This window comes from Corythoichthys intestinalis, chromosome 7 (assembly GCF_030265065.1).
Source record: "Corythoichthys intestinalis isolate RoL2023-P3 chromosome 7, ASM3026506v1, whole genome shotgun sequence".
Taxonomy (NCBI): domain Eukaryota; kingdom Metazoa; phylum Chordata; class Actinopteri; order Syngnathiformes; family Syngnathidae; genus Corythoichthys; species Corythoichthys intestinalis.
This window is the reverse complement of record NC_080401.1, coordinates 23,983,334-24,010,875: the sequence shown is the minus strand read 5'-3', so window position 1 is coordinate 24,010,875 and position 27,542 is coordinate 23,983,334. Positions and strand designations below refer to the sequence as shown.

Here is a 27,542-nt window from a genome sequence, read left to right as displayed (position 1 = left end):
AGCATTGTCAGCGCCATCTGCTGGTTATAAAGGGTAACTGTGCGCTTCACCCCGCCCACAATCCCATTTCCAACGTCAAGAGTGGAAAAGCAATATGAACAACACCCCAATAAAAAAAAACGAAATCCTAATCAAGATGTGTATCCTAGTTCTGTGATTGTGCTTTAATTGTAACCTTTACTGAGTTGTGATCATTTAAAAATGTGTTTATTATGCTGTTTGTACTTTGCAGCTGAAAAACTGCAGTGCATCATTGAGTCTGAGAGTTGTTCCAAATACATTTTCCTCAGTGATACAGTATTTGAAAAAAAAAAAAAAAAAAAAAAGATCGATATGATGCAGTTTCAGTTATACACCACTAAAAATCACCAAATAAGCAGGCAAACTGGCAGACAGACAGAATTGATGATTGAGGAATTTTAAGTGCAAAGTAGTCTGTGAAATCCTATTTCGACCATACCAAAAATGAAGTGAGGGGGATCAGGAGGCTTCTGACTCATTCTTTATTTATTCTTCTTCACAGTCCATTTCATCCTGATGAACATTCCAGCTGAGAGATGCTTTAAAAGAATTAGGCACACCTTATTTAGGATGATTTGGAGACACAAGCGGCTTTTGCTTATTGGGGGTGAAGCAGAAGAGCAGTGAAAAATAAAACGATAAACAATGAAAGCTTTTTTATCTATCATCTTTTTCCTCTCTATCGTGGATTTTTTTGCAGGTAATAACAAAAAAATAGCTGTTGTTTACAATGGTCTTGAGGACAAGCTGAACCAACCAGTTCATGCTCTTGACAGGGAGCCAAAAGTAATGATAATAATGTATCTCATTGTTGAAGACGTTCAGGTATCTTATGTCCTGATTATTCTCATGAGGGTAACAAAGTGCTGGAACACATCTCAGCTGACTATGGGTAGGAAGCGGGGTGCAACCTGAATTTGTTGGCAGCCAACTGCAGGGCACATATAGAAAAACAACCTTTCACACACGGAATCACGCCTATGGAGAATTTGGACTGTTTAATAAATCTACTGTGCATGTTTAAAAGTTGTGGAAGCAAATCAGAGAACCCGGAGAAAACCCATGCACGCATGGTAGGGGAAGCAAATCAGAGAACCCGGAGAAAACCCATGCACGCATGCTAGGGAAGAACATGAAAAGTCCACACTCTGAGCCAGATTTTTAACATTTAATCTCAGAACTGTGAGGCATCCATATTACTGTGCCCTCTGATAAAATGTCAAAATTTACTACTACTATGTACTTGCATGCAGTAGCTGAAAGTAGAGCCACCACACCGAACTGATGATTTTAGACTGAATTTCACAATGAAACAGTGAAATCCTGAATTAGTGAATGATCTTGAGGCAGTATAAATGCGATTCAATAAAGCATGAAGTACACTGATTTAATTGCAGAAGTTATTTAATTACTTTTAAATGGCTGTATAAGTTCACTCAAGAAGTAGTTCTTCTTCTTGTGGAATCTAACTGAAGTCCTACTCCTCTGTCATTCATAAACAGATTGTATTGAAACTATGTATGTAGCTAAGCCAGTATATCTATTGATGTGATCTATTGATCCTCAGAGACTGATTTTTAAATTTGTTTTGATCAGGGCTAATTAAATGATTTTGGATTTATTGGTGTTGCCTGGTTTCGAGTTAGCCACTAGAGGGCAAGCGTGCACAGCCTTCAGCCTGTAGTGTGCTTTGGCATACAGTACTCATGCTTGTTTTTCACTATTGCTGTATGATATTTCAACACATTATTAGTAGTGTTGCACCGATACCATTTTTTTGGGCCCCAATACCGATACCTGGCTGTGCAGTATCGGCCGATAACATAGCGATACCACTCCATTTGAAATACATACAGTATATACAGTGGGGAGAACAAGTATTGATACACAGTCAATGGGAAAACCCATTGGCAGTGTATCAAATACTTGTTCTCCCCACTGTATTTATACTGTATATACACTGTATATAGGCCTATATGAAAAGCTACGTTCTTGGAGGTGAAATCATTGCTATCATGGCTTTGTCAGGCTGCTGCTTACCTTTGTGAAACAGGAAAAAGACTAATACAAAGTGAGTCCAGGAGAACTTTATTGCATACCTTGTATGACAATAGTTGAATAAATCTTAGGCTCTCAAAGGCCAAAATAGTTTTAAAGTCGTGAAATTAAAACATGTATTATACTAGCCCAACAGTAAGAAAGTAAAAATACATTAATGATAATAAACTCTAAATGAACCGAATAAACTTTTTCAAACCCTGAGTTCTAGCTCTCAAATGCCACACAGTGCAACTTTCATGAAATTATAAGTAATAACAATAATGATGATGATAATAATTGACCACAGAATCCTGTCTCTCTATCAGCCTCCCTTTCTGAGCACCAGCAACAACATAACTCAACATCATCTTTATAGCAGCGCACGAGTAACTCTCTCTCAGACACACACACACACCTACACACCTCCGTACACAGTTTAGCCACTTACCTTAGCTTACTTTGCTTACTTCTACACCACTTTTGAAACAGATCTCAAATGACTGCGACATTTCTTTCACTAAAAGACAAGAAAAGTAAAGTACCCTTTGTTAGGGTGTGCGAAGAGGAGGGATCCAAATGCAGACACACGGTGGTTGCGGTGAGTAATATTTTATTTGCAAACACCAGAAATAGCGTTGCGGGTGGAGGTGGCTTCGTTTAGGGTAACTGAGCCAGCGTGAGACGTGAAACTTGGGAGGAGGCAGGCTTGGAAGCTCGGAAGGAGGCAGAGCGCGCAGAAGACAGGACCTGGGGCGAGAGCAAAGTAGTCTTGTGCCGGGAATCAGTGATATCATATAAAGAAGGCGAGAAGCAAATGACGGCGAAACCAGACGAGTTGATCGGGCGACGAGTGGTGGCGTCCACTGGCTTTTAAGGATGGTTGATTGCTATAGTCAGCACCTGTTGCCGCTCCACCCGTCTGTCGTCCAACCTGCAAATGAATAAAAACATGCACACCTGCCGGAGGTGGCCAGGTCTCAGAAGGAAGGGGAAGAGGCCATAACACCCTTGACCAGTTGACCAGCACGCTCTCTATTGCTCCTGCAGTAGCTTGGCCGGTGTGTGATCCCTTGAATTCATTCGCATGAAGTACTACGCTTTCCAGTGGGCTGTCAAGCGAAGCAGGGAAAGTTGGGAGATGTTTTATCAGGTTTGAAGTACTCAAACTGGCCGAATTAACTCCACCTCTCGAAACTTTCAGGCCACAAATCTTGCATGCAGCCATTGTACTGGAAGGAGTTTCTATGCTGAAATATTTCCCGTCCGCCGAAACTTTCTTCTCCTAGTTTGTTTACCTTCATATGAAAAAGCTGCCCTGGCATTGGTTAAGAGCGGCTATTGGCCCGCTGTCATTGGTCTGAAGCAGGCCAATAGCGATAGCTACTTGGCATGCAAAGTGATCACGTGTGATCACACAACAACAGAGTTTAGTTAGAGTCAGGAGAAAGAAGGCTGCAGTCAAGTGTTACAATACTAGACTGGTAAATGGTATCACCGCCCTATTTGTTGGTACTCGCCGATACCGATACCACCATTTTAGTGCCGGATGCACCCCCCCCCCCCCTTTGCCCCCTGGGAGCTTTGCAAGGCAAAGTGCCCATCTAATGTTGTTCCTCAACTTTATTAATAACATGCTAGCTAGAAAGACATTTTTCCATTTTGGTATATGGACGATAAATTGGATATCATAAAGCATATATTTAATTATTTGAATATCAAAATAAATATAAACGACAAGCATGGTGGCTCACCAGTTAGCCTTTCCATCTCACATTTTAGAGCTTACGGGTTGAAATTCAAAAGAACGAATGAATGAAATTGTAGCTAGGTAGGTAGTTTGCAGTGTGACGTGGAGTCAGGGTAGGCAAGTGAGACAGGGCCTCACTGCTCCCTGGTCGCCTGTCTTTTTCAATGAATGTGAATAGTAAATACTTATATATACACAAGAGTGAATGTTTGGTCTCAATATTGGTTGGGACGATATAACAGCATAACCTGAATGTACAGTTTTTGCTGAAGATGGGACAATAATAAGACCAAACAGATTGGGTGAACGGGGGTCAGGGCTACATTTCTCATGAATATGAACCTAATTAATTGATATGCTAAATCAGGGGTGCTCAATACGTTGATCACAATCGACCAGTCGATCGCAAGGCGAGTGTGGGTAGCTCGCAGCATCCTCAAATTTATTTATTTATTTTTTATGTACATGGTTAATTATGATTATGTTTTGTGCATGTTGTGTTGTGTAAGCAACATATGAGGTTATGCAGGACCCGTCTCTCTCTAAGCGGCTTCTTGCTGACGTTTTTCTGGTTCTATTTTTTCCAGCAGAGTTCACTACATTTCTCACACTTTGATTAACATTAACAGTAGAAAACACAAACAGAAGGACACTTCTTACTAAGCAGCTTCCTACTCTAGTTTTGCTGGTGAGCAAATTCACACAGTTTAATGTTATGCTAACTCTGATGCAGGTCGGACTTCCAACAGCAAATTTTTGGTGTGTTCCCCACCTCCACTGCATTGACGTTTTTTACATTACTTACTGTGGCTGCTGCTGCTGCTGCTGCTGCTGCTGCTGCTGCTGCTGCTGCTGCTGCTGCTGCTGCTGCTGCTGCTGCTGCTGCTGCCCGGGAAAAAAAACCCTTCTAATATCCCTCCTTTTCAAGGGGGGCGGAGAAGGCGGCATGTTGTTGACATGTATTTCTGTCTGGGTGTGTCTGTGTGTCGGGAGTGGGTCAAGTCATCTGCTAATCAAACATGTGTCAGGGTGGGAGGGAGTGGACCCGCACATTCAGCAAGTGAAAAAGGGTAAATATAAGTTTGAACATTCATTCATTCATTCATTCATTTTCCATGCCGCTTATTCCTCACGAGGGTCGCAGAGGTGCTGGAGCCTATCCCAGCTAACTTCGGGCAGTAGGCAGGGGACACCCTGAATTGGTTGCCAGCCAATCGCAGGGCACAAGGAGACACACAACCATTCACGCACACACTCACAATTTAGAGATGTTCAATCAGCCTACCATGCATGTTTTTGGGATGTGGGAGGAAACCGGAGTTCTCGGAGGAAACCCACGCAGGCACGGGGAGAACATGCAAACTCCACACAGGAAGGCCGAAGCCCGGGATTGAACCCTTGATCTCAGAACTGTGAGGCAGACGTGCTAACCACTCAGCCACCGTGCCGCCAAGTTTGAACATAATGAAAATATTTTTACAAAGTAATGGTAGGCTCAATTCTATCCTTACAACATATGGGAAGACAATCTAAATTACCCGTTTTACTAAACCCATTATATAATGCATATAGGTTGTTTAAAGGTTGGTGGGGACAATTTGACCATCCTGAAAAAATGGTAGTGTTATGTCCCTACCATCCCTATGCAAACCTACACCCTTGTATTTATATGTATATACTAGTATATATGGCGGAAGACACAGACAAGGCTGAAAAAGCCGTTTCTGCTCTTACACGCCTCTTTAAAATAAAATGCTGTATTTTAAGCCAAAATAACTGTTGTGTTTGATAGAACAATATGTCTATATGCTGCCAGAGCAGATTCATGGCACATTAAGCCCCCGAACTGTTTTTAATTTGTCCGGTTTACCCTGAAAACTCCTGTTTACAGACGTCGCGCAACTGCTTTTGTTTCAACCTAAAAAGAAGGTAAGTAATCGTATTTATTATTCGTAATTTTTCATTCAAATATTCATTTCATTCATTCATTTTTAATTTTGAATCATTTATTGATGTCTAATATTTAGTTAAAAAAAAACGACTTAAAAAAATCACTCGCATATTTTAAACTTTTAAACAAATTATCTCACAATGAAAAAATTGGCGTCTATAAAAAAGTCACGGATATCTACCATTTTAAATGTTGCTTAGTTGTTTGTTTGTTTTTTTTTCATTACTGTCGCATTTTCCCAAATATTTTAGATGATAACTAATCGATCCAAACAAAGTAAATTTGGAAAAAAGAAAAAAAAATTTAAAGGGTAAATATATGAAAATGAAAATCTCGACCACTCCTTGATGTCTACGATTTCTGCATCGCGACCCTTGTTATATTACAATGTTTCACCCATAAAATCCCCCAAAAATGGCCACAGCTGTGTCTTGACACTCGGTGATACATGCTACATGGAGTTTTGGGATCCAAAAGAGGTAAGTACGCGATAATATCTCATCAAAATTATGGCGTCTTTAATTATGCTCTCGCGTGCTCTCACCTCCAGTTAGGGTTTTGCTGTTTAGAATTTTTTTTAAACGCCTTCATGCTCAAAATTTTTCTTCCCACAGAAAATTGAGATTTTAAGCTTGCAATGATGTATCACACATGCATAAAGGACAAATGAAATTGTGCCATGGTCAGTGATTTACATTGTCGTTTTCAGTCCAATATTTTCAGTAGTGCAGCTACTTGAGTCATCGTTCCCATGATGCTTCAAGAGACCACGCACACATCCATTTAAGCAGTCTGCGATTTGTATTTGGCTTCACAAGAGACCTCGGTGTTTCCTCATTACATCGCCAATAATAATAATAATAATAATAAGAATCTACGTTTTATCATACATGTACTGCAACATATTAACAGAATTATTATTAATTGACAGTGTCTAAAATTTTTTACAAAAGTGTGTGACATCTTTCATATTGACCAAAAATGACACTAAAAGTGTACAGTGGAGTCTGGTGTTTAAGGTGCCACAACCAGCATGTAGCAATTATGAGTAGCGCTCTAGATGCCATAAATATTCTTTTGGTTTTCTTGCTGCTATATTGCTGAACAGTGTGCAATTGATTGAATCATCTAAAACACTTGGGAAAATACCCCGAATGGTTTACTCAAGGTCAAAACTGAAATACAGTACAGGCTTATGTTTACCTAGAAAAATTGGGTTAAGATTATGAATATGCTTTTTGCTTTCCATACGTGCGTGGATTTGTATGTGCCTGCAATGTGAAGCTCCTTGGATCCTTTTGATCACTTTGATTTTCAGAATGTTGACTGTTGCGCCTCCACATGACCGGAAGCTGTCAATACAACAAAGGGAAAGGGCGGGTCAAGGCGGCTCGAGATGTCGTCATCGTAACAACAAAGCTGCAAGCCTGCAACAATCGACCGCTTTTTACCGTTCAAGTCTGAGAAGCCGTCTACGACAAATCAACGCGCTTGTAGTTAAAACACGATGCCCTGACAGCGTGTCCCACTCATTTTCTGATGATATCTTACAAAATGCCCAATGAGTTTCCACCTGTGCTAGAAGATGGCGAACACCTTCGACAGAACAGGTGAGTTAAGTCGATGTTATGTTATGGCATGTCTTCGGGCTTGGACATATCGGTGTTGCTTCTGTCGGCATTTCTTATACCGTACCCGCCTTCAAAGAGTCAAAGCTAAAAAGAATACAGGAAACGCCGAGGGTGTACTCGGGCCTCCACACTTCACCGATTGGCTCGGCTAGGCTAGTAATAGCAGGAAATATTGATTATTTAAAAAGATATATACACATTTATTATTTGTTGTCATGTTTGAATAGTTGTTGGCTTAACAAAGCAATCTCCAATATTACGGACACCTCCACTGCAGTATTAATATTTCAGGTTGCCCTCATAATTTATTAAAGATGAAAGCAAATACTTGGTCTGTAAGGAAAAGTAATAAGAGTTTTTACATCATTGTGTTTAGTGGCAAAGGTAATTGTGTCATACAGACCGGTAAGTTGGGAGGACAGCGTTTTAAGTATTGGACGTCGGCGGGGGCTGCATTTTCTGTAAAAGTTCAAAAGTATTTAAAAATATTAGGGCTGTCAAACGATTACAATTTTTAATCGAGTTAATCACAGCTTAAAAAGTAATTAATCTTAATTAATCGCAATTCAAACCATCTCTAAAATATGCCATATTTTTCTGTTAAAGTGATCCACGGATAGAAAGACGTGTAGTTCTTAAAAGATAAATGTTATAGTTGCAAGTTATAGCAATTTTGTATTAAAGCCCCTCTTCATGTTTTCGTTTTAATAAAATTTGTAAAATTTTCAATCAAAAGTAAGAGTTACTATAATAATAATAAGAACAAAAATAACAATAATAAGAATAGAGTGACCAAATTCTGAGTAAGTTGCCTGTTCATGCCAGTTGACTTTGCATTGTTGTTTAACTGTGTGAGAATAGGGCCTCATTACTACAGATTGAAGTGCTTTTCTTTTTGTGAACATTATTTTTTTTCGAGCACTTTTTTTTTTTTTTTTTTTGAAAGATAGGAATATTATTTTTGTTGTGCTTTCACTAAATGATACTTATGTTTGTTGTGAAGGAGTTGCCGAAGCTTCTGCCAATAAACGGCGTGGTCCCAAGAACACCTGTGTCCACTCGCCTTTATAACATATATATCTCTGTACATATCTTACCTAAAATACAACAAGAGACACACAATTGCCACTTTAAAGAAAGAAAACTTACAGAAATATGCGTGGAGCACAAATAGCACAATGTAACAGCATAAACGTCTCAAAACTACTAATTCTCCCACTAGTAGAAGGAATAACATTAGTATGGAATGGCGTGGCCCCCAAGTGGCCTGTGGCATTCTCTTCACTCTTAATGTCCATAAACGGCGTCATTGTAATCTGTTTGAGGCAATGCGTGAGCGGGTCATTCAGTGCATGTGTTAATTGCGTCAAATATTTTAACGTGATTAATTTTAAAAAATAATTAACGCCCGTTAACGCGATAATTTTGACAGCCCTAAAAAATATATAATTTTAGTACATTCAAATATGTCAGGATACTTTGATGCACGTAGCTTCGCAAGGGATCGTGGGAATGCTGGAGCCTTTCCAAGTGGACTTTGAGCAGTCTTATTAATGATAAAACTTAAAACAAGAATGTTAGGGGAATATATTTGATGTGAAAGTTAAATCTTGGGCTTGCATTTTATTCATAATCAATGAATGATGATTCAAATTGAAATCAGTCAGTCATTCATCTTCTAGCCGCTTATCCTCACGATGGTCACGGGGGTGCTGGAGCCTATCCCTGCTAATCATGGGCAGTAGGCAGGGTACCCCCCAATTGGTTGCCTACCATTTGCAGGGTACAAAGAGACCAACAACCATTCACAGACATCGACAATTTAGACTTTAAATTTTAGAGTGTCCAATAAGCCTAGCATGCATGTTTTTGGGACGTGGGAGGAAACCTAGGAAGCAAGACTATACGACCTGATTCATTGATTCATCAAGCAGAACAGTCTTGCAAACCTCAACTGTCTAACGGAGGGATCTGCAAGTCCGGTCCTCAAAAGCCGCTATCCAGCTTGTTTTCCATGTCTCCCTCCTTTAACACACGTGAATCAAATAACCAGGATCAATATATATGAGCTAGGGCTGGGCGATATGGCCTTAAACATGTATCACGATAAATTGAGCAGATTTATCTCGATAACGATAAATGACGATAAATTCGCCCAAGCGGACTGTTATATAATTTGAAAATCTGAATCAATGCATGAAATACAAATTAACTATTTCTTGTTGATTTATTTACCAGCATTCAATTTGATATACTGTATTTAACAATTGTACATGCAGTCTAAACATTAAGTTTATAAAAATGTATTGTAAGCAATAAGAATTCAAGTATGAACATTTATAACAGCGTGTATGACTTGAACAATGTACATTGTCAAAATCAATATGCCTGTGCAAACATGTAATTGTAACACAAATAACTTGCAGCTTGAACAGTACACTTCAAAAAGACAACTTATTGTTAATGGCTGCTGTGACATAATTCCTAAATACAAGTGTTTACTTTATGGTTTAAGGGTTTTTCCCCCCCCAGTGCATTTTTTAATAAATGCACGCACAATAAAAATAGCTGGGGCCATTTCTACTTTATGCTGAATGCTTTACCATCACAAAAGCTATCAGAGGAATCACACACAGACAGATACAAAATAACGCCACATAGTAATTGCTAGATGCAGTCCGTGCCCAATCCACTCATTAAGTTCAGCCGTTTCGACAAGGTTAGAGCCGCTATCCGACTCCATAACGTTCATTTGTAGCGTTAGCCGCTAGCTAGCGTTAGCCTGGCTACCAGTAGAAAGCACTGAAAGCACCATCTCCGGAAATCGTGAGAACAAAGGAGGACAGCGGGTGAAAGCCCGTCTGGATGCCACCAAGAGTCTACTAAATGTCGGTTGAAAGTTTGGTGAACCTCCCTTAAGCCACACTCCATCACGTTTTGCTTGTAGCGTTAGCTGCTAGCGTTAGCTTACCGGGCTTTTGTTTGATTGGCTTCCTGATGATCACGTGACTCCCTACGTAAGCACATTCACTGCTTTCTTAAAGGGGAATGAACATAGACGAACAACACAGAATCAAAGCGGGATGAAAAGACTATATTTTCTTGTTTTATTAATTTACCGAATTTACCGACATGGTCAAAATTACGTCGGTCATCGTTAAGAATTTCGGTGACGGTAAATTTTCGGTTTACCGCCCTGCTCTAATATGAGCTATGATCATTTGAGCTGATCATTTGATTAAGGTGTGTTAAAGGAAGCAGAAATGGAAAACAAGCTGGGTAGCGGCTCTCGAGGACCGGACTTGCAGACTCCTGGTCAAACCACTTCCCCGGCCATCTGATGTTTGAGCTAATCAGGAGAAAGAGGCAGCAGCTGAAAACGTGACAAGAAAGCAACAATCTGGTTGAATACTATGTCGGAGTGCAAAGCGGTTAGTTCTTGTAGATGGTTCCATTTCTGAAGTTTTGTCGAACATACACTTCCATTTCTTCATTAAAACAATAGGAAAGAGCATTACGAAAAGCTTTTCTTGACTGTAAACAATGTTTTTTATCTTCCACGAACTAATACCTCATACTGTGACTTAATGTGGATTGGTTGCCTTCCGATTGCAAGCCAATTAAAGTAAAGTGGCTGGAGCTGCAGACGTGACCTGGAAGCGACTATTTACTTGAATACTATGGCAGATTGCAAAGAGTTTTTTTGTAGATAGGTAAATTTCCCAAGTTTTGTCTGAAAAACACTTAATTTTACCATTAAAAGAGGAACAAAGGAAGTCAGTTTTTTTTTTTTTTTTTTAATTGGACACAATGTTTTCGCGAGTGTGACGAGAAGAGCCATCGTCCAATCAGCAGACGTATATAGTTTTTGAAGGGGCCTCTCATGAAACTGGTCTCGATTGCATCTTTCCCAGATCGATATGTGTAATATTTCCGTAGCAGATATATGGAATAATCAATCTGGCCTGCCAGATTAGGTAGCCAGAGTACCCGGTGACAATGCTGTCATGGGGAGAAGATCCAAAATCCACACAGCCAGGATGGAGCCTGGGCTGGAACCCCAGATCTCAAAACTGTGAGGCAGATGTTCTAACCACTCTTCTATGGTGCCGCCTCAGTTTGAAATAATAATTTAATTGAAATTAATTGAACTTTTTTTTTTTTTTTTTCTGCTGGTGAAAATGAAAAATGAATGAGCAGAAATGAAATAATTAAAAAACAAAATATAAAATCTGTAGACCAGATGTAAAATATTCTACAAACTAGAAATATATGTATGTATGTGTGTGTGTGTGTGTACACATATGTATGTATATATATATATATATAAAGTCTGTCAAATTTATCTCATTAACAGGCGGTAATTAATTTTTTTAATTAATCATATATAAATATTTTACGCAATTAACGCATGCACGGAATGACCCGTTCATGCGTTGCATCAAACAGTTTGCGATGACGCCGTTTGAGAGTGAAAATGCAGAGAAATGCGAGTGGGCACAGGCGTTCATTGGACTGCGCCTTTCATTGGCTTAAGGTTTGGGAGCCACTACTAACAGTCGTGGTTGCCCAACTTCCCATCATGCATTTGGGTGAAGCAATAGAAGATCTTTTTCTTAACACGCCTAATTGAACACAATGCAGAACATACTGTATACCATTTGCAGCCACCACTGACGGTCATGGTTGCCTCTGATCAAGATATATTGTAGATGGTTGTAGCATGCGCTTAGGCTTTGAGTGACATTGTGTACTTCCGGTAGTACAAAATAATTCAAGCTGGCTATAATCTATAAAAACTATAGAAACTAATCTGCATTAGATAATTATCGATAATAAACTTGTTATGACACATTAATGGGCTCATCAGTTACATAATAAATTTCCTTCTCTGGCAGACCTTTTAATACTTGCATTGGTAGGCAATCTGAATGTTGTGCTGTGTCTGAGAATAGTTCAGGATCCCTTGACAAAGCCTTTTTCTCTTTCAGTATGGCTTGCAAGAATAGCACCCTGCGCTTCACGTTTTCAGCCCCCAGCCACAGTGGTACACTCCTCCAGGGCTTGTCAATATTAAGGGCTCAAGGCCAACTTCTTGACGTGGTGCTGGCCATCAATGAGGAGCGCTTCCAGGTCCACAAAGCTGTGCTGGCTGCTTGTAGTGATTATTTCAGGTCAGTGTCTGTGGCGGGACCATTTCAGTGCCCATTCACCTTTTAATTCAAAGCACTTAGCTGACACTCACACTCAAAGCAAAAACACTTAGTGCAACTAGACTGAAAGCAGTATAATTGCGAGAGAAATTTAATGCGCTGGAAAATGTCAGGCTCACAATACAATACAAAATTATGCTGTCCAGGAGACATTCTTATATTCTTTTTCGTACTGTGTATTACTGATAAATTATTTAACAGCTCAGTTGTGTATTGTCACCATAACAGAAGGCAAGTGGGGTGCTGAATTTTGTCAGCAACTCAAAAATATTCAATAATAATGATTTTAAAAAACAAATACTGGCTATCCGGCATGAGTTGAGGAAAATTTGATTTTCCTGAAGTCAAATTTGAGGGGAAAATGCCCCAGTTTAGGGTCATTTTGGAGACCCTGTTTTATATCTGCCATCTACAATTACGGTGTTAAATTGAAATGACTCTTGTGTCTTGCTTTGGAGTCATAAGCACCTACTATTGGGGATAAAGGGATAGAAAAGAGTAACATTTTATGAATGGGAACAAATCAAGTATACAATAGAGCTAGTCTAAGTTGGTGCTGAAATTGCTTTGCCGTCTTTCCCCTGGGTATGTTTCAGAACAATATAGAGCAGTGGCGTCAAACTCATTTTTGTCACAGGCACATATTTAGGGTTTCTTTCAAAAGGCCACTATGACTGTGAATCTACAATGTATCACAAAAGTGAGTACACCACTCGCATTTCTGCAGATATTTAAGCGTATGTCTTTCATGGGACAACACTGACAAAATGACACTTTGACTCAATGAAAAGTAGTCTGTGTGCAGCTTAAATAATAGTTAATTTATTTTCCCCTCCAAATAACTCAAAATATAGCCATTAATATCTAAACCCCTGGCAACAAAAGTGAGTACACCCCATAGAAACTACATACATCCCTAAATGTCCAAATTGAGTACTGCTTGTCATTTTCCCTCCAAAATGTCATGTGACTCGTTACAGGATTGCTGTCAGCATTGCTGCAGAGATTGAAGAGGTGGGGTTCAGCCTGTTAGTGCTCAGACCATACGCCGCACTCTACATCAAATTGGTGTGCATGGCTGTCACCCCAGGAGGAAGCCTCTTCTGAAGACGGTACACAAGAAAGCCCGCAAACAGTTTGCTGAAGACATGTCAACAAAGCACATGGATTACTGGAACCATGTCCTATGGTCTGATGAGATGGGCGGGCTTTCTTGTGTACCGTCTTCAGAAGAGGCTTCCTCCTAGGGTGACAGCCATCCACACCAATTTGATGTAGAGTGCGGCATATGGTCTGAGCACTAACAGGCTGACCCCCCCCCACCTCTTCAATCTCTGCAGCAATGCTGACAGCACTCCTGTAACGAGTTAATTCTATTATATAAGCTGCACACAGACTACTTTTCATTGTGTCAAAGTGTCATTTTGTCAGTGTTGTGAAATGCAAGGGGTGTACTCACTTTTGTGATACACTGTATATAAATGAACGATGCGTCAAATGACTGCATATTCACAAACAAATTATACTGCTTTGTGAAATCCGAAGCCATTAAAATACTTTTTGTTCACTTATTATTCGGTATTAATATATATACAGTGCCTTGCAAAAGTATTCGGCCCCCTTGAATTTTGCAACCTTTTGCCACATTTCAGGCTTCAAACATAAAGATATGAATTTTTTTGGGGGGGGGGGTCAAGAATCAACAGCAAGTGGGACACAATCGTGAAGTGGAACAACATTTATTGGATAATTTAAACTTTTTTAACAAATAAAAAACTGAAAAGTGGGGCGTGCAATATTATTCGGCCCCTTTACTTTCAGTGCAGCAAACTCACTCCAGAAGTTCAGTGAGTATCTCTGAATGATCCAATGTTGTCCTAAATGACCGATGATGATAAATAGAATCCACCAGTGTGTAATCAAGTCTCCGTATAAATGCACCTGCTCTGTGATAGTCTCAGGGTTCTGTTTAAAGTGCAGAGAGCATTATGAAAACCAAGGAACACACCAGGCAGGTCCGAGATACTGTTGTGGAGAAGTTTAAAGCCGGATTTGGATACAAAAAGATTTCCCAAGCTTTAAACATCTCAAGGAGCACTGTGCAAGCCATCATATTGAAATGGAGAGAGCATCAGACCACTGCAAATCTACCAAGACCCGGCCGTCCTTACAAACTTTCTTCTCAAACAAGGAGAAAACTGATCAGAGATGCAGCCAAGAGGCCCATCATCACTCTGGATGAACTGCAGAGATCTACAGCTGAGGTGGGAGAGTCTTTCCATAGGACAACAATCAGTCGTACACTGCACAAATCTGGCCTTTATGGAAGAGTGGCAAGAAGAAAGCCATTTCTCAAAGATATCCATAAAAAGTCTCGTTTAAAGTTTGCCACAAGCCACCTGGGAGACACACCAAACATGTGGAAGAAGGTGCTCTGGTCAGATGAAACCAAAATTGAACTTTTTGGCCACAATGCAAAACGATATGATTGGCGTAAAAGCAACACAGCTCATCACCCTGAACACACCATCACCACTGTCAAACATGGTGGTGGCAGCATCATGGTTTGGGCCTGCTTTTCTTCAGCAGGGACAGGGAAGATGGTTAAAATTGACGGGAAGATGGATGCAGCCAAATACAGGAACATTCTGGAAGAAAACCTGTTGGTATCTGCATAAGACCTGAGACTGGGACGGAGATTTATCTTCCAACAGGACAATGATCCAAAACGTAAAGCCAAATCTACAATGGAATGGTTCAAAAATAAACGTATCCAGGTGTTAGAATGGCCAAGTCAAAGTCCAGACCTGAATCCAATCGAGAATCTGTGGAAAGAGCTGAAGACTGCTGTTCACAAACACTCTCCATCCAACCTCACTGAGCTCGAGCTGTTTTGCAAGGAAGAATGGGCAAGAATGTCAGTCTCTCGATGTGCAAAACTGATAGAAACATACCCCAAGCGACTTGCAGCTGTAATTGGAGCAAAAGGTGGCGCTACAAAGTATTAACGCAAGGGGGCCGAATAATATTGCGCGCCCCACTTTTCAGTTTTTTATTTGTTAAAAAAGTTTAAATTATCCAATAAATTTTGTTCCACTCCACGATTGTGTCCCACTTGTTGTTGATTCTTGACAAAAAATTTAAATTTTATATCTTTGTTTGAAGCTTGAAACGTGGCGAAAGGTTGCAAGGTTCAAGGGGGCCGAATACTTTTGCAAGGCACTGTATATATATATATATATATATATATATATATATATGATTAGTCTCAACTTTGTAAAAGTGACAACATTTTGCAAATTTGGTACTGTAGTTAGAAACATGAAGCTAATGCGCATGATTTGCTTTTGCGGGCCACAAAAAGAAGTGGTGGGCTGGATCTGGCCCCCAGGTCTTGAGTTGACACCTGGCGAGAAGGGCCGCCACATATGTACTTATATACAGATAGTCCTTGGGTCATGACATACCCGACTTACGTGATTTTGACTATACGACGCCGGAGTCTCGTCCTCTTTTTTTGTCTCCAGTCGTTTTTTGTTGTTGTTTTTTTTTTAATTAATTTGACTTTTGTTTTGTGATGCATGCTTTTATTTTGGCGCCAGAAGCACAGAGCAGGTAGTATTTCCATAAGCGTGTAAGCGCGCATGTATACACGGTGTATTTGCGCGCATGAAGAAGTCACGCAACGGAGTGAGAGAGAGGAAAGATGACATCAAGCCTGTGCCACATTTGTTGCTTGTGAAGCATTCACCCGGGGCAACAGCTATATATAACACCTTTTGTACTGTTTATTGTGTGTTTTCAATTGTGGTTGTATACCTGGGGCGTTTTTATGTGTTTTGCCTTAGCAGCAGCTAGTTATAAACGCAAATTTGAATTGCTGTTATTGTTGATGAAACTGATTTTAATTTTATTTTTGTTTAATTGTGCAAGTGTTGATGTCACAAGCAGCTGAATAAAGTCCGCAAACTACATGGACATCTGACGTCGTCATTTCGGACTTTAGCTCCCTGTCTAGCGAGTACTTAGCTCCAATGTCTTGGCGAGGACAGTGCAATGATGTATAATACATGTTTTTGGATAGGGATTTTGAGATTTAGGGGGTATTTAGGGGTACTTAAAGGGTTTATTCGACTAACATGGAAATTTGGGTTAAGTTGCCAGCGTAGAAACGGAATTTCTTTGTAACCCTGGGACTACCTGTGTAAGATTATATAAAAGTTAATTCCTTTATGTTATTCACATAAATCGGGACTCTTGACTTTTTAAGGAAAGTAGCTGCAGAGTCTGTTCTCACTCAGCTGAATATTTATGAAAAATTTACCTTTTGCATTTGTTTTTATGTTGCAGAGCTATGTTCACTGGAGGTATGAAGGAGTCGAATCAAAGCACTATTGAGCTGAGAGGTTTGTCTGCCCGGGGCCTGAAGCATATTATAGACTTTGCTTACAGTTCGGAGGTCACATTAGATCTGGACTGTATCCAGGATGTCCTTGGAGCAGCTGTCTTCCTCCAGATGGTCCCTGTTGTGGAACTATGTGAAGAGTTTCTCCAGTCAGCCATGAGTGTTAAGACATGCCTACACATCGACCAGATGGCAACCACCTTCAGCTTGTCCTCCCTCAAGGCGTCAGTGAATGCCTTCACCTTTCGCCATTTCCTACAAATAGCCGAGGAGGACGACTTCCTGCACATTCCAATGGAGCGCCTTGTCTTCTTTCTGCAAAGTAACAAACTAAAGAACTGTAGCGAGTTTGATCTTTTCCATGCGGCAATTCGATGGCTGCGGCATGATGAGTCTCGCCGTGCTCAAGCCAGTAGTGTCCTCTGCCATGTTCGCTTCCCCCTAATGCGTTCATCCGAGCTGGTAGATAGTATTCAGAGGGTAGACATCATGGTAGAGGATGTGCAGTGCCGCCAGTACCTCCTGGAGGCCTTCAATTATCAAATTCTTCCATTCCGACAGCATGAGATGCAGTCACCACGCACACTAATTCGTTCTGACGTTGTGTCTTTCATCACCTTTGGCGGGACCCCGTACACTGACAACGACCACAGTGTTAGCAGCAAGGTGTACTATCTCCCTGATAATGCTTCCCGTCAGTTTAAGGAATTGACTGAGATGGACACAGGATGCAGCCACGCCTGTGTCGCTGTCGTTGATAACTTTGTGTATGTTGTAGGCGGGCAGCATTTACAGTACCGAAGTGGCGAAGGTGCTGTTGATAGCTGTATGCGCTTCGACCCGCACTTGAATCAGTGGCTACGTATCCAACCAATGCAAGAGGCCCGCATCCAGTTTCACCTCGAGGTCTTGAACGGAAAACTTTATGCCACTGGAGGGCGCAATCGATCGGGCAGTCTGTCGTCTGTGGAGTGCTACTGCCCCAAGAAAAATGAGTGGACTTACGTGGAGCCATTAAAACGTAGGATTTGGGGTCATGCAGGGGCTTCCTGCGGAGAAAAGCTATACATCTCCGGTGGTTATGGTGTATCTTTGGATGACAAGAAAACACTCCACTGTTATGACCCAATGACTGACCAGTGGGACTTCAGAGCGCCTATGAATGAACCTAGAGTGCTGCATGCCATGATTTGTGGAAATGATCGGGTCTATGCTTTGGGTGGACGCATGGACCATGTGGACCGCTGTTTTGATGTGTTGGCTGTTGAGTATTACGATCCGCAGAGTGACCAGTGGACTACACTCAGCCCCATGAGAGCAGGACAGTCTGAGGCTGGCTGCTGCTTACTGGACAGAAAGATCTACATTGTCGGTGGCTATAATTGGCACCTGAACAACGTCACAAGCATCGTCCAGGTGTATAACACAGAGACTGATGAGTGGGAGAGGGATTTACACTTCCCTGAATCCTTTGCTGGTATTGCTTGTACACCCATTATACTTCCGCAGACACACATTGAATATCTGACTTCTTGGCTGTGAAAATATGTTATTCAGGCTCATATGATTCAAAACAAGGACCTTCAATGGTAATCACGGATTTAAGTTTGTTTTATTACTGGATGGGGCTTCATAGCGCAATACATTTTGATGTGGAGTTTTACTTCAAATCACTTAAATGCATTATCATTATTATAATTGCCTGTCTTTTTTTTCCTTCATATTTTTGAGGAAATAAAATAATGACAGTCTTTGTTTTTTTAATATTTACAAAAAAATATGTTAAAAAAAACTTTGGCAATAATTTTAAGAAGTTGACAACATTTTGATCATACATATGATTTGGGGCAATTTGATTCATCAAAGTTAAATCATTTACCAAAAGCCACATTATTGACAAATTCATCATCAGCATGCATCATGCAAATATGACTCAAAAATATATTTTAAATTATCATTTGGGGCTTTAAATATGCTCTTTTAGTTTTTCAAATTTTTTATATTTTTTCAAGTCAGAAATCAAACTTGCTAAAATCTATTCTTTGCATGCATTGCCTTGAAATGATCAACTGTACATCAGTAAAGTACTGTATTTCTCTTGAGAACCACTAAGTCCTTAACTTTTTCCATTCCTTTGTGCTCATGTTTTCTGAAATATCATATTCAAGTAGTTATTTTTTTCCCCCGTACGGTTAGGTGTTATGTGTGGACCTGACACATTCGTCTCCATGTGAATGTCGGCGCTCAAGTGCTTATTGGCTTTTGTACAAAACGTACCTATCTCCTCTGCAGCAACATTTAATCTGTTGTACTACTTTTATTGTTTTAAACTTTTGAGTCTTTGTTCGCAGCATAATTTAAATGACCTGTCTTTTGGTTTTTGACAGCAAAACAGAAGTCAACATACTTCAATATTTTTAGGAAATCATTTGAAAATGAAAAAAAGGACATCATGACCAAACAGAAGTGTCTGTAATGCCCTCTTGAAAAGCACATATTTTAAAGTGTGTTATAAATGAAGTGGCACTCAAATGGGAATGTAGTCAATTATTAAAGCTGTACCAAATTTTAAAAAGAGCTCTTGTTTTTTTGTGTTAAATCTATGCTTCTGTGCTATTATTTGCCTTCTATGCATACTGTACCATCAGGTTACAATGCATTTATTACTGTTTCCTTAACAGGAAAATACTGTACACTTAGCAAGGGTAAAGAGGTTCTAATATAAATAACTTCATCCATGTAATAATATGTACAGTGTATCTGCAAGTATACATTACATTCCCATGTAATTATGTAATGATATTACCAGTGCTTTCGTTGTTCTATTTTCATTGTTTACCATGGAATAGATAATTTGGGAATGATAATTGGCAAGCACAAAAATTTGCACCAAATTGAAAGAAAAAATAAAGGAATTCTGGGGTTATGTTAGCTCTTTGCTCTCCCACCTATTTGAGCCAATGTCAGTCATGGAATTGGTGTTGAATGATCATTTTAATTAGGGCTGTCAAACAAAATTTTTAATCGAGTTAATCACAGCTTAAAAATTGTAATTAATCGCAATTCAAACCATCTCTAAAATGCCATATTTTTCTGTAAATTATTGTAATGGAAAGATAAGAACAGTACATAAGTACTGTATTTATTATAACAATAAATCCACAAGATGGCATTAACATTATTAAAATTCTTTCTGTGAGGGATCCACGGATAGACTTGTAATTCTTAAAGGATAAATGTGAGTTTGTATATTGTGACTAAATATTGCCATCTAGTGTATTTGTTGAGCTTTCAGTAAATGATACTGTAGCGATTTAACTGTTATGCCCAAATGCATGATGGGAAGTGGTGCAACCATGACTGTGTGTGGTGGCAACAATTAATATATCTTCTCTGCGTTGGGAACAATTCAGGGTGTTAAGAAATAAACAACTTATTGTTTTTCTTCCCATTGTCGTTTCCCACAATATTTCTAGTTGTTGTGGGAGAGATGTAAAAGCTTTAGCCAATTTAAATTACGGTGCCAGTACTGCTTGTATCTACTGCTCCTTCTTGACGCTGCCTCTTGGCTTTGCATTTAGGTAAATCGGCGCCATCATAGGTTATTTGCGGCAATGCGTGAGTGGGTCTTGCCGAGCATGCGTTAATTGCATTAAATATTTTAACGTGATTAATGAAATAAATTATTTACCGCCGTTAACGCGCTAAATTTGACCGCCCTAATTTAATCATCTAACTGGCATAGATGAATCCTCATCATGAACACAACTCAAAAATACAGTGGCCCTAAATGGGTCGGCAACGTGTTGCCCGAGCGCTCAAAATGAGTACTTCATCTCAATATAGAGCAACATTTAGGCAGTATTTTAAAATGGCCATTAATTTTCTACGGTGCTTGGCGACAAGTTTGCACCGTTGGGTTGGATGAATCAGAGGTTACAGCTTAATCCAACTGATTTTGAGAGTCCGCTGCAGCTTGGTTAAAGTCAATTTCATGGCACACGCAACCAAAGGTACTGGCCTATATTTGTGTGTTCCTTATTCAGAGACTGTGCCTGACTTTTGGAACATAGGTGAAAGCTGATTTTCAATCTTAGGACCTTAAAGACCAAATGTGAAGTAAGGTTAGCCAACCATGTTTTTGAATAATATCAATGGCTAAACAATTATAAGCATATTTTCGTTATTTTTTTTAACGCAACCCTTCAAGATTCTTTGTTTAATCCATAGCAACGCCCTTGACAACGAAAATGCTTTTCTTCGACAATCTTCGGAAATGACGTCACACCGAGAACTGCGAGGGTAGTCCGCCATACACACAGTATTGTTGCATTGCTTCTCGGTAAGATGCCACGGCGGTGTGTGGCTATGTATTGTTCTCAATCTAAAGAAAAGTTGTATGAGTGGCTGAAGGATAGCAGGGCACGTAAATGGACATCTTTTGTCCGCACTAAGCGAATTAATTTCACGCCATCATCGAGTCGTGTTCTCTGCTACAAAGACTTCAAAGATGCCTGCTTTCTCAACCGGTCTGCTTATGATCAAGGATTTGCAAAAAAGTAAGTGTGATTTTTGGATAGATAACTGTTGTGGAACAGTGCTTAATTTGTAAATCATAAGGTGCCGGAATGCAAAGTACATATGACAGCGCTGGGATGACGGCACGTGGACAGGTCCCGGAACATATTGTAATAGCCCGAATAGGGAAATAGAAAGGAGAGGAGTGAATGATGGCTTCCTTCACTTTATTGTGGCAACAGTTCAATAACAAATAACAAAAATAACAGCGGAATGCTGTAACAATCGACTTCGCTCTCACGCCACACTCTTCTCCTCACCAAATGTGAAGTAATTTCATAACATGCCATATATGGTCACAATTAAAGTAATTAATCATTGTCCAACAAATAAAGCATGAAAAAATAATGTATATGTTGTATATTTGACAAAATAATCGCATTTCCGAAGTTCGAGCCTGAAAGGGGACGAACCCGGAAGTGATACGTCACACCGGGAACAGCGATGGCAGCTCCATACATACAGCCGCCATAAAAAGCCCTTCAAACAATGATTCAAACAGCGATATAAGCGATAGATCGAGCGCAAGGGAGGAGATCCAAGTTTTTGAAGAGTTGGAGGAAGAAGTGGACGTTGGAATTTTATGTTGGACCTAACATGTATTAGCCAGACGCTAATCAGAATGCAAACAATGTGCCTAGACTACCTGACATGGAATGGATACAAGACCCATCGAGATTACAAGATTGGTAAGAAAAATGCTGTTATTATTTTCATGATTTGAAGATGCAGGCATTTGCACATAATTTTATGTTTTTGTCTATCTGATGACATTGTTAAAAAAATATAATAATCAGACTTTATGTTCATTTTGGCAGATCCGGCAGCTCTCGTGCATATAAAATAATAATATAAAAACGTTGGGGGGAAAGAAGGAGATGAGTCATTGATGGCTTTCTCCACTTTATTGTGGCAACAATAAGAAAACAAAATAATAGCGGACTGCCGCCACATTCGACCGCAAAGTTTTGCTTCTCGCTGATCTCCTCCTCGCCTCCTACTACTCCAGCGTCTCTTAAACGGATCGTGCATAGTGTCTTGTTATGAGCTTTTTATTTACAAAAGTATTGAACACACAACGTGCTGACAACTTTGTTTCTTTATTAACACATGGAGCTCACAGAACGAACACAGCTCGGGGCTCTCGGCAGGAAGTGGCGTCTAATGGGGTGAGGAAATGTAGTTTTTTCACACAAGCGAACAGATTACAAAGCACCACTTCAGTGTTGTCCCGAGACGACATTTCCCATGATTCACTGCGTGACTTGAGCCGCTCGCTGATTCGCTGCGAGATTGACTCAATGCCAGCACGCTAAGTTGTCACCTGTCAGTGTCAGCGGCTCTCGCGAAACACAAACTAGAAGGCTATTAAGCGATCGCCGTGAAAGAAACGCCGAACCGTACAAATGCAATGCAATGCTTGAAGCATGAAGGTGGAAATACATAATACAAATACAAATAAATGTGCACAAACTCACTGGCGGTGTGTGTCTCTTACGGCAACGTGAACGTGAATTACCGCGACACCGACCCGCTTATATGCACATCCACACGCCTTTCCCATTTGACAGTGGATTAACCCTTTCGGACAAGATCGTAGATGACGCACAATTTAAACATGCTTAACCTAGCGAACGCAACAACAACTATGATCGGGGATTGCCACGAGTTTACTTTCGGCTAACGTTGCTAGCTTATACTGTTCATTCCACAACAGTTGGCAGCTCTGCTTTGACAAAGTCATCAGTCATCTATCCAAAAATCTCACTTACTTTTTGGCAAATCCTTGATCATAAGCAGACCGGTTAAGGAAGCAGGCATCTTCGAAGTGTTTGCAGCAGAGAACACTAATCGATGATGGCGTGAAATTCATTTGCTTCCGACGAACGAAAGATGTCCATTTACTTGCCCTGCTATCCTTTGGCCACTCATACAACTTTTCGTTTGAGTGAGAACAAAACATCGCCGCACACCGCCGTGGCATCTTACTGAGAAGCAATGCAACAAACAATACTGATTTATGGCGTACTTCCCTCGCTACGCTGTGTGACGTAATTTCCGAAGATTGCCGAAGAAAAGCATTTTCGTTGTCAAGGGCGTTGCTATGGGTTAAACAAAGAATCTGGGAGGGTTGCGTTAAAAAAAAAAAAACGAAAATATGCTTATAACTGTTTAGCCATTGTTATTCCTCAAAAACATGGTTGGCCAACCTTACTTCACATTTCCGCTTTAAATATAATTACAGTTGTGGTCAAAAGTTTACATACACTTGTGAAGAACATAATGTCATGGCTCTCTTGAGTTTCCAGTTATTTCTACAACTCTGATTTTTCTCCGATAGAGTGATTGGAACAGATACTTCTTTGTCACAAAAAACATTCATGAAGTTTTGTTGTTTTATGACTTTACTATGGGTTAACAAAAAAAGTAATCAAATCTGCTGGGTCAAAAATATATATACATGGATCTGAAAAAGCGAATCATTGACTTGAACAATTCAGGAAAGTCACTTGGAGCCATTTCAAGGCAGCTGCAGGTCCTAAGAGCAACAGTGCAAACAATTGTTTGTAAGTACAAAGTGCATGGCACTGTTTTGTCACTGCCACGATCAGGAAGAAAACGCAAGCTATCACCTGCTGCTGAGAGAAAATTGGTCAGGAGGGTGAAGATTCAACCGAGAATCACCAAAAAGCAGATCTGCCAAGAATTAGAAGCTGCTGGAAGACAGGTGTCAGTGTCCACAGTCAAGCGTGTTTTGCATCTCCATGGACTGAGAGGCTGCCGTGCAAGAAGGAAGCCCTTGCTCCAAAACCGGCACCTTAAGGCTCGACTGAAGTTTTCTGCTGATCACATGGACAAAGATAAGACCTTCCGGAGGAAAGTTCTGTGGTCAGACGAAACAAAAATCGAGCTGTTTGGCCACAATATCCAGCAATATGTTTGGAGGAGAAAAGGTGAGGCCTTTAACCCCAAGTACACCATGCCTACCGTCAAGCACGGTGGTGGTAGTATTTTGCTGTGGGGCTGTTTTGCTGCCAATGGAACTGGTGCTTTACAGAGAGTAAATGGGATAATGAAGAAGGAGGATTACCTTCAAATTCCTCAAGATAACCTAACGTCATCAGCCCGAAGATTGGGTCTTGGGCGCAGTTGGGTGTTCCAACAGGACAATGACCCCAAACACACATCAAAAGTGGTAATGGAATGGCTAAATCAGGCTAGAATTAAGGTTTTCGAATGGCCTTCCCAAAGTCCTGACTTGAACCCCATGGAGAACTTGTGGACAATGCTGAAGAAACAAGTCCATGTCAGAAAGCCATCAAATTTAACTGAACTGCACCAATTCTGTCAAGAGGAGTGGTCAAAGATTCAATCAGAAGCTTGCCAGAAGCTTGTGGATGGCTACCAAAAGCGCCTAATTGAAGTGAAAATGGCCAAGGGACATGTTACCAAATATTAGCGCTGCTGTATGTATATTTTTGACCCAGCAAATTTGATCACTTTTTTCTGTTCACCCATAATAAAGTCATAAAAGAACCAAACTTCATGAATGTTTTTTGTGACAAAGAAGTATCTGTTCCAATCACTCTATCAGAGAAAAACCAGAGTTGTAGAAATAACTGGAAACTCAAGAGAGCCATGACATTATGTTCTTCACAAGTCTATGTAAACTTTTGACCACAACTGTATGGCGGAAAACAATACACACACACAGTATATACTAGTATGTGTAATATATAGTATATATATATATTTTTTTTTTTTAACAGAAAAATTCCCTCCATCCATTTTCAACACCGCTTATCATTGTCATATCATTGATTTTGGGCGAAAGTCAGACTATACCCCCTAAACTGGTCGCGAGTCAGTTGTAGGGCACGCATAGAGACACACAACCATTCGCACCCAAATTCACACTACCACTGAGTGGTAATTGACCACAGAGCAGTTAACTATTTTATGATATTTATAATATTTTCAAAAAGACAAAAGAGTTCAGCACCAACAACTTCTGCCGAATCTAACGTGTGAAGCTGCTCACCGCAAGTGTGCTAACATCTCTTTTCAGTTTCGCTTTACTTCTTTTCCATATTCTCCATTCCTGTGGACTGTTGAGCCTAAATACTTAAACTCTTCCTCCTTCTTGGTCCCTTCTCCCCGTAGCCTCACTCTTCCGCTTGGGTCTTTCTCATTTACACACAGATACTCTTGCTATGGCTAACCTTCATTCCCTTCATTTCCAGGGTACCTCCACACCTCAAACAACAATAATTTTAATTCAACTCACAAATTCTCTCTTGTCAACAGTTCAGGTGACATTGACAATAGAAAATTCATGTGTGGCATTGGCCCCTTTAAGTTAACAGCATATCAGATGTTTAGGTAAAATACCACTTTCCTAAGTTCTTAACCATGCCTACCTGTAATTGCTCTGAATGTTGCGAGCACTCGTGAATACACTGGTGCAACTCTAATGCACAGATTGCAGGACGAGGCATTTAAATGAAGGACAGTCCTGCAGAAAGCAGAATGTATGGCCACCCTGTGTAAAGCCTCTTTCACCCACATATCCCCGTAAATTTCCGTTTAAAGTGATATGGCTTGAATGACTTGCGTCATTGCTTTCATGCATGGAGAGATATCCCAGGAATGATGCAGGTTGGACACTTTCACAGACTTGTGTCGTGTTGCCCACTGGCGCTCTCTGTGTGGGGAGCGCTGCTGGCTCCATTTTATAACCCGGACATTGAGTCATTTTTGGTCGGAATCGGCTGTCACAATGTTGGTCGAATCGTGTTTTTTTACAGAGCCTTTTGTGGGAGCGTTCCCGACGTTGTAACTGCAGCCAATCCAAGCTCATCAAGGCTGTATTTAACCCACGCGATCCAAAAGAAGGGTGCTGAGATTTTAACCTGCTGGGCGCCATTCGACACCTCTGCTGCCCTTGTTTTGAAATCCCCTACGTTGTGCTGGTATTTGAGCGTATTTGTTTTGTTGTCTTATCAGCTCTCTGCCTACCGCTTAGGTTAGTATTATTGATCTACGTCGACCTACTGTCACGGACCCATTGTGTTATTCCCTCTTTTCAGCGATCACGTGTATTTTTGGTTGTATTTAATAAACCCTTGAACGCATCCCGCCGTTGTTTTTTGCTTTGAGGTACAACCTTGGTTCTGCAGTAGCGGACCCTAACATCAGCAACAAAATAAACCACACATTTCCAAATATCGACGATGGACTCTTCTTCCTCAGCTTTACGATCCAGTAGCAATTTAGTTATGATTTCAGTTTAATTTATCTTTTTCCAGTTTGCTATGTTGATAATTGCGATGTTTGTTTAACGCTTTTTGTCTTACAGCAAAGAAAGAGGAAGTGACGATCAGCCCGCCATGATATTTCCATCATCAGCCATCGTGCTGTGACCCTCGTCCTGGGACTTTCCAGGGAATTATACTATGACGCGACCCGTAAAATGTCTGCGTAATCTCCGTGTCAGTTGACCCGGAAAATTGTGTTCACATACAAGCGCTGCCCGTTTAACACCCGGGATTTTCCTGGTGTTTCGGCATGTGTGTAAGGGGCTTAAGTTTCATTATTTGTCAAGAATGCTCCAGTCGTTTGGGGCAGGAAAATGAAAGAAGAGATCTAAAGTAGTGTGGATTGAAAACTAAGGGTTGCGGGTGGTGGTGGTATGTATGGTGACCAGAGTGTGAGATGGGGGTACGCGGTCAATGAGTGAAATACTTTATTATAAATGCCATCTTGTGGCACCCACTATAGGTGCCAAAGAACTAATCATTTATGTTGAAGTGAGTTGTTGTCTTTTTAAACAACTGGAAGAACTCTATGACAAAGGTAGTGATTTTTTTTTTTTATACAACCTTGTAGAATCTATAGGCCAGGGGTTTTCAACCCAGTCCTCAAGGCACACTGTGGGTCCTGGTTTTTGTTCCAG

General features: G+C 40.4%; 1 protein-coding gene across 1 annotated transcript; it reads left to right on the top strand.

Moving 5' to 3' along the window:
* The first annotated feature begins 7,116 nt into the window (after window positions 1–7,116).
* klhl26 (kelch-like family member 26) lies at window positions 7,117–19,650 on the top strand. Its single transcript, XM_057842063.1, has 3 exons — window positions 7,117–7,369; window positions 12,382–12,564; window positions 16,954–19,650. Exons 1-3 carry the CDS (start codon window positions 7,299–7,301, stop codon window positions 18,548–18,550), a joined length of 1,851 nt encoding a protein of 616 aa, XP_057698046.1. The 5' UTR covers window positions 7,117–7,298; the 3' UTR covers window positions 18,551–19,650.
* Window positions 19,651–27,542: the final 7,892 nt, after the last annotated feature.